Below are 12,389 nucleotides of genomic sequence, written 5' to 3' on the forward strand. Positions count from 1 at the left end.
GTCTGTGATCTCCTTGACAGCAGGCACTTGTCTTTTGACTTTCTTTATATTTTTAGTGGCTAACAGGTGTCCTCAAAGCCACGTGTGGCCCACCAGGTCCTCAAGTGCGGCCCTTTGACTGAATCCAAACTTCACAGAACAAATCCTCTTAATAAAAGGATTTGTTCTGTAAAACTTGGACTCAATCAAAAGGCTGCACCCCAAGACCTAGAAGGCCATATGTGCTTCAAGGCCACAGGTTTTCTAGACCTGGGTTAGCACAATGATGCCTGGCATATAAAAGCTGCTTGATAAAGGCTTATTGAATAGCTGACAAACTGATTTTGCTCATCACTATCTATTTGGTAAAAGTTTATTTTACTTGAAGCCAGAATGATTAAAAAAGGAAACTTTCTCCCTCCTTTATCCTTCCCTACCCCACTAAAGTAAAATGTTTAGGCTAGGAATAACTAAGTGGAGCCCACTATTGAAACTTCATAGATTAAGAAACATTGGTTGTGGGGAAGAAAAAAAATAAAACATGCCTCTTATCTTGACTGAAAGGTAGAAAAAAATAATGGTGCTAAATGTTGCAAAGATGTGTTCATTTACTCATTTGATATTGCTTAACTGTTTTCTTTCTTAGAAGGGAAGGCCCATGAAAACTGGGGATAGAAATTTACTATGGTATAACAAATGAAACACATGAATAAAACTTCAAAGAAAAAGTTCTCCAAATATATATGCATATATATAATATCTATGCATAGATATGCATAGATATAATATATACATATATGAAGAATCTATATAGTATACATCTTTAGCCTTTCTTGCTGCTGAGATATTCACTTTACCAAAAAGTTTATGTTTAATTTCAGTTATATGGTGATATAGTGAAAACCTCTTGATCTGTTATGAGTTAAAAACCCAGTGTCTGTCTGGCTGCTTGTCTCTCTCTACGTGCACATAAATAAATAAATACACACACACACACATATACATATACATATACGCACACACATGTATTTATGATGTGTACATATACATATCTATACCTATATACATATGTATGCATGTATAAGCACATTGATGTATATATATACATACTATATATATACACATGTTTTATAGATATATTTATATGATTATATAACTATTATCCAAAAATATACATGAATGTATAGTTGTACATATTATATATATGATTCTAAGAGTCAAGGTTCTTTTTTCTCATAAAAATCCACCTATCATGAAAATAGGAGAAATTCATTGAGGTTCTGCATATTTTTAGAAACAACCTCTTGTTAGACTTATTTTACCCATTAAATTATGCTTAGATGGCCACAAGTGATCATACTGAGAAAAAAAAATCACCTGAAATTGAAAGTCTTTGAAGGAACATTCTCATTTGAAACCTAAAACCATTTAAGGAACACTGGATTTTGAAGTGGATTTGAGTTTGCTTTTGTTACTACTTATATAATCCTAGTCAAATCATTTAACTTCTCTGGGCATTAGGTTCTACATACTTAAAGTTAGGGTGTTAACTTATATGGCCCATAACATCCTTTTCAGTTCTAAATCTATGATTCTATTACCCTCTTTTGCCTGCTCAGTACTACCTATGTCTATGTGACCCTTTGGCTTACTTTACCACTCTGGTTTCAAAATGTATGTTTCTTTTTCATATTCCTGCAAATGGATCACATAAAACAAGTGGAAATGACATGCCAATAGTTGCAAATATATAACTTTAAGCAAAGAAATAATTACTTTACAAATACTGTAATATGTTTAAAACCACTTTTAAAAACAGACAAATCATCAGAATGCATACTTAAAATATTTTTGATTGTAGAATTTGGAAAAAATAGGAATTTGTGGGTAATCTAGCTAATTTTCAATGAAGAAAAACTGTTAGATTGGAAAGAAAAACATATTTCATCTCATTTTATTAACCCAAGTATTCACTGCCACATAGTAACATCTTATTTCCTAGAACTTCAGCGTGGTGCTTCTAAAGTGTTTTAAAGTTGGAAAGTGTGATGTTATATTCTCACAATTACCACATAAAGGAGTCAACACAAAATATAATACAACTGAAATTGAAACAAATGAAAGGTGAAATGTAGGTGGAGATATGACCTAGATTTTAAAAAAAGGAATGGTCTTTTGCCTTGTCGTATAAATGTGGAACATTTTCCATGGTCAAGTTAATTGACTTTTTTTTCTCTTCTACTCTATTTAGTCCCATCATTGTTCCATTCAATGAAAGCAGAAATGGACCAAATAACCAAATTGATGATATTGTGCTCTGATTTAGAGAGATCAAATGGTAAAACCAGGTCAGATAACTTACCTGTTTTGGTTGGTAAACAAAATTTTATTAGAGGAAAAGGAACTTTTTTTTCCCCCAAAGGTGATCAAAACCAAAAAAAAAATAACAAAGGTAAATTTTTTTCAAACCTCTTCAATAGTTTCATTTTTTAAAAAAATGAATATTGACATTTACAATTATCTAATAGACAGAACAGATTTATGACTATATTAGTTTAAATGTGCAAGAGCCTCAAATGACTTATTTAATGCAAGTATTAAAAAAAAAAAAGAAAGTCTCTTTGGGTGCATATTAACTGCTTGAAGACATTCCAAGTTAATTGCCTCTGTTTGGAATGGAAAATATTTCCAGAGACCCTAAGCATACTTTCTCTTTCTTTTGAATCAGTGATGAAACTCTTTTTAAAAGCTTTCTCATGATATTTGCGAACACCTTAATTCAGCTATGACAAATCTGAAAAACCTATGCTAACTGATCCACTCTGTACACAGAATTCCCAGTTTGGGACACTGAGTAGGAAACACTTTTGGTTTACCACATTTGTATTTATAGCAGTATTGCTAGACATCAGAAAACACTTTTACCCCCACACCAAATGCAGTGAAGGCCTGAAATCATAGTCATTTTCTACAGTAAGAATTGATAATTACACTTGTCTGCCAGTAACTAATGCCAGATTAGGAAGTACATCACTTCAGTGTTAGCTACATTCTCTTACACAGTTACTTCAGTGCTGTTGTGCTGGCAAATTAAATCCTAACAGATCTTGAAGTGTTAAGACTAATTGTGCAATTACTCATCCCCTTGCACAATCCCATTGAAGTAATGATGTAAAAAAAAAAATTAACATTCAGAAAGAAATGCTGCAATTAGTAGCAGTTAATACAGTTAGAAAAGTAGGTTGGTGCCTATAGACTTTCTTCTTGCCCTTTAGGTTTTCCAATTTTTCTCTTCAAATTGATAAGGTACAAAAAATGATAAATCTGGGATATAACTTGCACTTTCTATGCCTTAAAGCTTAAGCCTAGCCTTAAATAACTTTATCGAATTCTAGGCCATGTGATGTACCACCTTATTATAATGTGCAAAATTCAACATCATTCTTAATCATAACCTTTTTGAGAAGGACAGGTAATTGATAGCAATTCACAGTTTTCTAAATGCCTAAGCAATATATTTCCCATAGTACAGCAGAACTCCATCATAACAGCGGTTTTGGGGAATGCAGATAACACCAGCATGAAAGGATGTTCTTGTTAAAAAGTGAGAGGCATGCAGTATAAGTTACTCTGGGGAACATGACTTGTTACATAATAAGCTTGAATTCATGGGCCAAGCTGGTGGTGCTTTCTAATAGGATTTACTGTTCTTACAATCACTTGACTTTTTTTTCCAGAAACCTTTTTTGCTGTCTTGGAAATAAAACGCCATGTCATACCTTTAACTGGGATGCCAATTTTGTCTTCACTCATTTTCCATTTTCATTTCAAATTGTTCTGCCCAGTCTCCACCCCATCACAGCTGCTTTCTGAATGCCAAGAACTCCTTACTGCAATTATTATTTCCACCCCAGCTGTTCCAAGTTGCCTTCCACTAAAGATGAGTAGACAGTGTTACTCACAGCATAATAAAACTATCTAGAACAGGGATAAGAAACTGATTGAGGCATGGAGTTCGATTGTTGACTTCTTGTGTTCTGCCCACCTCCCCAAACACTGGCATATTCTTTCCTCTGATCCACAAATTCCCTGTATCCCTGACTTTTTTGTATGCACCTCTGGGTCTTAGTACTCGTCTTCTCCTCCATCCTATAAAGTGGACTCCCCGGTTCCCACTGCTCACTAGCTAGGGCATCACATTTAGTAGTATGACTTTCTCTGCAACTTGGTTCAGGATAGACACTTCTTATACATAAATAGTCCACTACTGACTGATGCACATCTAACAGGTACACGAGTAATACAATCAAAGCAACATAATTAACTTCCCATTCATTATTACAGAATAGACATTGACATGCCAAGTAGAAGTACCTTGATGTATAGTATAGAGCTAGCCTCAGAGTAAGAAAAAAACAACAACAACACTGTTTCAAGTCCATCTTCTGACACAATCTAGCTGTGGAATCCTGGACAAGTCATTTAAATTTTCAGTATCTCCATAGGAAATTTAATAAGTCTAGATATTTCAGAGTAGGTACTAATATGCGTTAGGAATAGGAATTTTATCATCAGGAGTTGTTCTCTATACCAAGAAAATCACATCTCCAGTAAAGGAAAAAAAAAAAAACAAAAACCAACATTCAGTGTATCCCAAAAGTCTTACTTGAGATTTTAGCTATTAATGCTTGAATGCTTTAAGGCTAAAAGAATTTAAAAAAAAAAGACTAAAAGAATTAGTGATTTAAGCTACTAAAGCTTAGGAAAAGCTGTAGTAAAAAGTTATTAAAGCTTTAGGAAATAGGTTTAATACCTTAAAATTTCACTAAGACTTTTGGGACCCGTATCATTGTTTCTCTCTTCTTTGATCAACCGACTAACAAAACATTCAGTTAACTTCTTTCTATTGGCTGTACTAAACATTGGAGATAGAAAGTAAAAGCAAGGTAACTTCTTATGCCAGTTTTATATTGACAGTAGTGATGAACTGTCAGGTTGTGAACCTCAGGTTGTGAACCTGATGAACCTCAGGTTGTGAATATCATTCTCTTATTGCTAATGCCCTCTACTATGAACTAGGCTTTCAAAGACTAAGCATAATGTACTTTTAAGGAATGTGAACGATGGAGATGGATAGTGGGGGTGGGAGGGTATCTGACTTCTACCTGTAAGGAGCTGTATTTCTTTTACTTGTGACATTATATCAATTGATAACACTTTAATTCTTATAGAGCATTGTCAGAAGGAAGAAAGCAGTTCACTCAAGTCAGTGATCAATAGAATGCTATTTTTTTTCTCTAAATGACTAGTCTCCAAAAACATGGTTGATAACTGTTTATAAAAGACGACATTGAAACTTCATGAGGCTTCCCTGAGTACCAAACCACACAGAAGACCAGCTTTAATAGGTCATTGTCTGGGCCTCACTGAGGAACAGATTGTTGGGGTTGCCAGGGGTAACTCTCAGTCAGAGGCCTGTGGACAGGCCAAAACTGAACAGCTGGGCAACAGAGGGTTCACACTGTGCCTGAATATATATGGTGACCATTTATTGACTAATTTTTAAAAGAGAGGGCTGTGTTCTCGTCACCATGGTCAGCCCCATCACTTAATTTATATGTATAGCTTGCCTCTCTACCATCTGTGCTTGCTGGCCTCCTCAACATCTCTGAGGGATTGGAGTGGCATTGTTTGAAGATCTGATTAAATAGCCAGGAAAAAGTCATCCATCATTTATAAGAGGGAAACACAGACAGTTACAATGGTGTCCTGCAGCCCTTTAGGATTTTGTCTTCATTTTCTTTTGCTTTCATTCTAATCCAATGCCAAACATAATAAACACTGACCATGAGTACAGAATTTACTGACAGCATTTTAACATCTAGGTGGAAGAAGTAATGAATTATCCAGTTTCCTCTAGGCAGGTTCTGGTAATGTATTAAAACTATATTACTGCTAAGGGTAGCCCTGTTTCCCTAGGCTTATACCTACTGAAAAATAATCAAAGAGCCCAAGCTGAATGCTGGCTTCTGTGATTAAAGCCTACCTGTTGGATTATGGTTTTCCTCTATGATGAGGCTTCCTGTGTGTAACTTAATTTGAGGTAAAATGTGCCAGTCTGATTCCCTAAGTAATGATCAGCGAGTCAAAATGTAGTGTGCATAGCTCTGGTTGAGTTGGAAACAGTTCTTTTAAAGTTTCTCTTCTCCCCTCTATCCCTATCTTGCTATTATTGTTTTAGTTTATTTAAAAGCATATATTTATCTGCATGTAGTAACTTAGAATGCAGCATACACTAAATTGAAAAATAAGACATTCTGATAAGTTAGTGACCTTAAATAATGGTTCATTGTCTTATCCAATAGATGAGCCATTCAAATCCCTATAGTTTTAAAGGTCTTCCCCTCTATATCCAACTTTAAAAAAAAAAGAGGGGGATTATGAGTGAAATCACATGTGTAAACATTATAGATGTGTCTCAAGTAATTAGATATAGAATGCACTGGATCTGAGCTCTTGACATGCACATTTCAAAAAATCATCTAAGACAATAAGCCATCATTTAAATATATTTAGCTTGCTTCTTAGAAGACTAATTAAAAAAAAAGACCAAGAATAACTGAACAGTTAGCATTATCAACAGAAAGAAAACAAGAAAGAAAACATTCAGGATTCATGTAATAAATACATGCTATACCAAACATCTACTAAAATGAATAATTTACGTTCTTTTACAAACTATGGTGAGGGAAAAATGAAAGAAAATTTCAATTTCCTTTTTCTTGAATAAGATTTGTTCTTTTTGGTCTGTTTCTTGATTATTCCACTATTCCTAAGCAGCTTGTTTCCAAGTGTTGCCTTTGCAACACAAATTTTATATGAATGCTACAAAAATATAATGATTTTGACATTTATCCATCTTTTGATTAGTAGAAACTACTAAACAAGATTCCTTCTTCATTCATCACAACAAAAACATCTCCAAACACAGTTAGAAAGAAGGCGTTAACTTAACATATGATGTAGATTATTTCCTCTGAATATCTTTCAGCCTCCACAAGTCTGAGAGATTTCCCAAATTTTGAATCCCCTCCTCCAAAACTCATCTGATCAAGGACAGCCTTTTTTTTTTTTTAACAGGGCATTCTTTCATAATCCAATTACTTTTGAACTGGATCTGGGAGAGACATGAGAAGCATTTTGGGTTTTCTAAATCGAGTACTAATCACATTAATTACAAATAGCATTTCAACTGTTCTCAGCTTCTTACCAGGTTCAGGGATGATTAGCTGGGCACTGGTCTGTGTATTCCCAGCATCATTCTCAGCTACACATTGATAAAAACCTTCATCTGACTTTACTACTCCAAGGATCCGCAAATTGCTGCCACCCTAGGGAGAAGAACAAATGACTGAGATGTCTTTTAAACAATAATACCAAAAGTCAGCACCAAATTATAACTTCAACCAAGCTTTATTGTTAGCTTCCCGAATAAACCGGAAGAGACGATGCACTCACTGGGTCTGAGCTTCATTCACACACCTTAACAAACCTGAGTAGTTTCATAAGCATCTGCTGAATGTATCAGCAAACTTGTGATCTGGTATTACAATTAAGTTTATTACCTTCAATCCATGGACATAATAAAGTACAGACAATATGCATATGAATTCAAGAATCTTCATCAGGTGAGTGACAGCCAAAAGGTTGTAGCAATGACTTGCCTTAGTTTCTGCCCTACCTTCAAAGATGAGAAGAGAGCAATATCAGCAGTTGCTAGGGTGTATGTGTATGTGTGTGTGATTGGGGGGAAAGCGGAGACCAAAGCTTCGAGTTCTTGTGACGTTGTATCGTGACCAGTGGTGGTCATGGGCCATCTGTTGGCTCTCCTTCCCTTTTACACATGGTTAATTCACCTTTCCCCATCATATATCTCTTTGTTGATAGTTCATGACTTTTTAAATAAACTCTATCACACTCAGAGCACAATAGTTTCTAGTTTATTGAAAAATTAAAGAAAAAAAGTTTTTTTTTTTCTGGTAAGTTTCTAATTATCTTATCTTCCATTAAAAAACAAACAAAACTAAATTAAATGAACATAAGCTTCCACTTCCATGTGGCAAGACAATCTGTTTCTTTTTATATGAGGAAAAATGATATAATGATCAGACGATTGTTTTAAATTTATATTTAATGTAGTTTATTTTACTTATTAGTAGAGGCATTATTTGTGTAATTTTGAAGCGTGCTAAATCACATTCCCTTAAGTCATTAAGAGAAAAATATTCTCTCACAGGGAATATTTAATTGTTTTCAGTATCAGGTAGCAAATTCTCAACTAATATAAAATTCCTACATATAGGTAATTTCTAATTGGCAATTCTCATAAAAAGTTCCTATTAATATTAGATGTACTGTCAGAGGCACATAGCTATATATCACTTCGGCCCATGACTCCTAGATTTCTGAAGCTTTTGGAGAAAATATTTTTTAAGTATACAATGAGTTCGAGACATGCATTGTGCATTTTATTTTCCCTCTCCCTAAGACTATAGACGTTTAAATGGGTTGGCGGTAATGAGTCATGCAGGGAGAAAGATTATTCAAACTGTACAGAAAACAAATGTTACATTTTATCACGTGTCCTTAAGGGCACACAGCAATTTCCTTTATATGCAAGCAGCATATATTTTATGCGTATACAGCACATTTCAAATTGCCCAATGACAGGTCATTTTTAATTCGGTTGTAGGGCAAACAGCAGTGCACTTAAAGGAACTAATGGGTTGTAAAGCATTCTAAAGTTAACTTTTTTTCATCATCACTCTATTTCCATCAAATTATATAAAATCAATTGAAAATGTAACTATTTTGAAATATAAAAGATAAGTGAGGAAGGGGAAAAATGGAGATGTTTCCTTCAGTCTTTGGAATGTTATATATAAACCAAAGGTACACAAAAGATGGTTAAAACACAGAAACAAATAAAAAACAAGGCCTGTGGAAAGATTGCTGCAACCTAAATAAAAGAGACTACGTGAAGTATCATTGGCATCTAGGTGTGGACTAACTACTTAACCTGAAGTTAGGAAGATCTGAGTTCCAATGTGGCTTCTGATACTGACTTATTGTTTAACTATAGCCATGATGCTTAACTGCCTCAATTTCCTCACCTATAAAATATGAATAATAATAGCACCTACTTCCTAGGTTTGTTGAAGTAATACTTATAAAGTAGTGAAGTAAGACTTATAAAGTACATTAGAAACTACATAGTTAGTAGTGGCAGTAGTAGTAGTAATAGTAGTAGTAGTAGTAGTAGTTGTTGCTGTTATTGTTATAGTATGAGGGGATTAAGAGGCAAGGAACAGGGAACCCTGGTGTACTAATTCTGTTTCCATCACCAACTTGGGTTTGTTTTGCTTTTGTACTTTGGTGATTTTATTGGCATAGGAAATTCTAGAAAGGAAATTCCCTCTACCCATACATATTGTCATTTGCCCTGAAAATTATATAGTCTTTGAAAGTTGCTTGGGTGCACTAACATGAGATCAGTCACCCAGTTAGGATGTTCAGAGGCTACTCTTGAACCTAGCTAGACTGTCTTTGGTAACACTTTTTTGCTCTACCTCAGGCAAATGTATCACCTCACCTCTGGACATCAAGTAGGTCATATGCAAACTAAGAGATTGGAAAATATATACGTGTGTGTGTGTGTGTGTATGTGTGTGTATGTATATATATGCACATACACACATGTGTATATATACATACATATGTCTCTGTGTCTGTCTAGCTAAACTGTTTCCAGAACTCAAAACAACAGAGCAATCCAAATGAAAATTGGCAAAGGGGGCGCTAGGTGGCGCAAAGGATAGAGCTCTGGCCTTGGAGTTAGGAGGACCTAAGTTCAAATCTGGCCTCAGACACTTAACACTAGCTGTGTGATCCTGGGCAAGTCACTTAACCCTAATTGCCTCACCAAAAAGCAAAAAAGAAAAGAAAATGTAAAGCCCAGAACAAGAGTGATGAATAGAAGCATCAAATAGGTGGTATAAGAGATAGAACATGGAGCTTGCAGTTGGGAAGACTTGAATTTATCAGATATTTACTATCTACGTGATCTTGGGTAACACATTTCACAACTCTGGGGCTCAGTTTAGTCTTTTGCAAAATGAGAGATTTTTAATTTGATGGCCTTTGAGGTCCCTTCCATTTCTAAGTCGATGGTCCTATTATTACTATCATCATAATTCACATAGTTTATATTTCTATTATTACTTTAGAGGTACAAAGATCTCATTTAATCCTTACCTCAAAGATGTTTTATATAAAGATCTCATTTAATCCTCACCACAAGATTATGAAGTAGGTAGAATAAAGCACTTTCATCTTTATTTTACGAAGGATATTGAGTCTTAGAGAGGCTGAGACTTGCCCAAGGTCATACACTAAGTGTTGATAATGATTCCAAGTCTTTTCTGTTAATGTCTATCTTTTTCTCTAATAAGAATTCACTACAAGAAAGGCACTATACTAGAAGCTGACACAGACCCAAAAGCTATCTGCACAATTTTCCTGGAGAAAGGACATCCTAGCACTACATAATTTCTTAATGGAAATTTAGGGCTATCAAACAATATTGAAATATACCTAAGTGACCACATAGTGAAAGGGAAAGAACACTGGATTAGAAGACCTGGGTTCCAGTTCTAGTTCTGACATTAATTAGCAGGGTATCCTCTTGCTAGTCATTTAGCCTCACTGCGATTCCATTAACTCATCCAAAACCTAAGAGCTAGATTGCCCTTCCTAGCTCTAAAATGATAATATACTGTTACATCAAGTTTGAATCTACTACATAACAACAGGGGTTTATTTCAGATCACTCCACGGACTAGTATTTGCTTGAAGAATATAGCTTTAAAATACATTGAAAATATACTTTTAAGGAATCTAGTTTGCTTCAGGAAGACAGGTTTATAACACATTCAAAAATCAGGGACAGGGACCCTGTGATCCTCAAGAAACACATGTCCACACATAACTGAAGAACTACCACACAATTTGAAAAAAAATCTGCCAATCTAATATGGCAAAATGTAATTACCACTATCTGAAAATAATCACTAGGTATGACCACATCTCCATTCTTCATCCAGTTCACTGTAGGCACAGGCTTTCCCGAGACAGCACACTCAAACTCAATGTCCATACTCTCATAGGCATAGAGATTTGAAGGGTGAATTAAAAACCATGGTGGAACTGTAAAGACAAAAAAAAAATAAGAAAAGAAAAGAAAAGAAAATTAAAAGGTTTGGACTGTAAACATTGAATGCTGAGGACTTCACTGAACTAAAAACACACTAAACTGAAATAGAAAACATTTGTAATCCAAATTTTCCCCAAAACCTTTAGCTTATTAAACAGGAACAAGAGTAGAAAACATTTATTTTCTCAAACACAGTTAAACAGTTAAAGTTAATAGTATTTTGCCACAATGAAAGATTAAAAACCAAGTTTTGAAAAAAAAAAGGAATTATATGTAATAAATATTCTGAGTACCAAAGTGCTTAAATAAAATTGACCTAGACTCCAATTGGTAAATAGAGCCATAAAATTTACGTCAATTAATCAAGGAAGCAGAGTGTGATACAGACCTTCACAACCCTGCAGAGAAGAAAGCTTATATTTAAAGCATTGTAGGGGTCTATCAATAACATGGAAATTTGGCTGAGCTCATTCCCTGGTTGAAACTGGGCATGATGATAGGAAGCTAAAATGAGCTGGATTATCTTTACTAAGAATACATCCTTATTGTTCTAGCAATTATCCATTGTCTTGTATGACCATAATATATTATTGTTTTCAGGTTATGGTATACAATATGCTAATTTAATTTAATTTCTTCATTATCATAATGTTAGTTAGATGATGATGGAAATTTACAATTGAAGGAAAACTGCTAAAATAACAAAAAATCACTAATGAATTTTTAAGCTTACTCCATATCGCCTACAAATCCTCAATGGCAAGAGAAAAAAGCACAACACACACACACACACAAATGAACTGTTCATTTTCATACATATGGGATCTTGCAGGAATTGTCCATTTTGAATATTCATACTGCCTGGGGAAGCCAGATTAGATTAATTTTAAAGTAACAGACATGATATCTCTTTTCACACAGAAAATAAATGTGCATTTTTCAAGTGGCCATGTTGAATATTTAATTGATTGTATTTCTGTTTGATTTATATAATGGCTTATATAAATAAATTTATTCAAAATTACCAGAGAAGCTGCTCTTCCATGATAAGTAGTCCCTCAAATGTTGCTTCCTCTGATGTGTACCATATTTCCAATGGTAGATAATAAATCTATACTATTTTGGGGGGTAAACTTAT

The 12,389-nt window shown here is 34.4% G+C and overlaps 1 protein-coding gene across 1 annotated transcript in view; it reads right to left on the reverse strand.

Annotated features, from left to right (window-relative positions):
- LOC110198154 (netrin receptor DCC) overlaps positions 1 to 12,107 on the reverse strand; it is a 378,347-nt gene extending 366,240 nt beyond the window's left edge. Inside the window, exons 1-3 of the mRNA XM_078151764.1 lie at positions 12,068 to 12,107; positions 11,090 to 11,244; positions 7,250 to 7,370 (exon numbers count right to left, since the gene is read on the reverse strand). Coding sequence (XP_078007890.1) covers positions 7,250 to 7,370; positions 11,090 to 11,244; positions 12,068 to 12,107 — 316 coding nt within the window. The remainder of the gene's footprint in view (positions 1 to 7,249; positions 7,371 to 11,089; positions 11,245 to 12,067) is intronic.
- Positions 12,108 to 12,389: the final 282 nt, after the last annotated feature.

Source organism: Phascolarctos cinereus, unplaced genomic scaffold (genome assembly GCF_003287225.1).
Source record: "Phascolarctos cinereus isolate Bilbo 61053 unplaced genomic scaffold, phaCin_HiC Scaffold_4;HRSCAF=312, whole genome shotgun sequence".
Lineage (NCBI taxonomy): Eukaryota > Metazoa > Chordata > Mammalia > Diprotodontia > Phascolarctidae > Phascolarctos > Phascolarctos cinereus.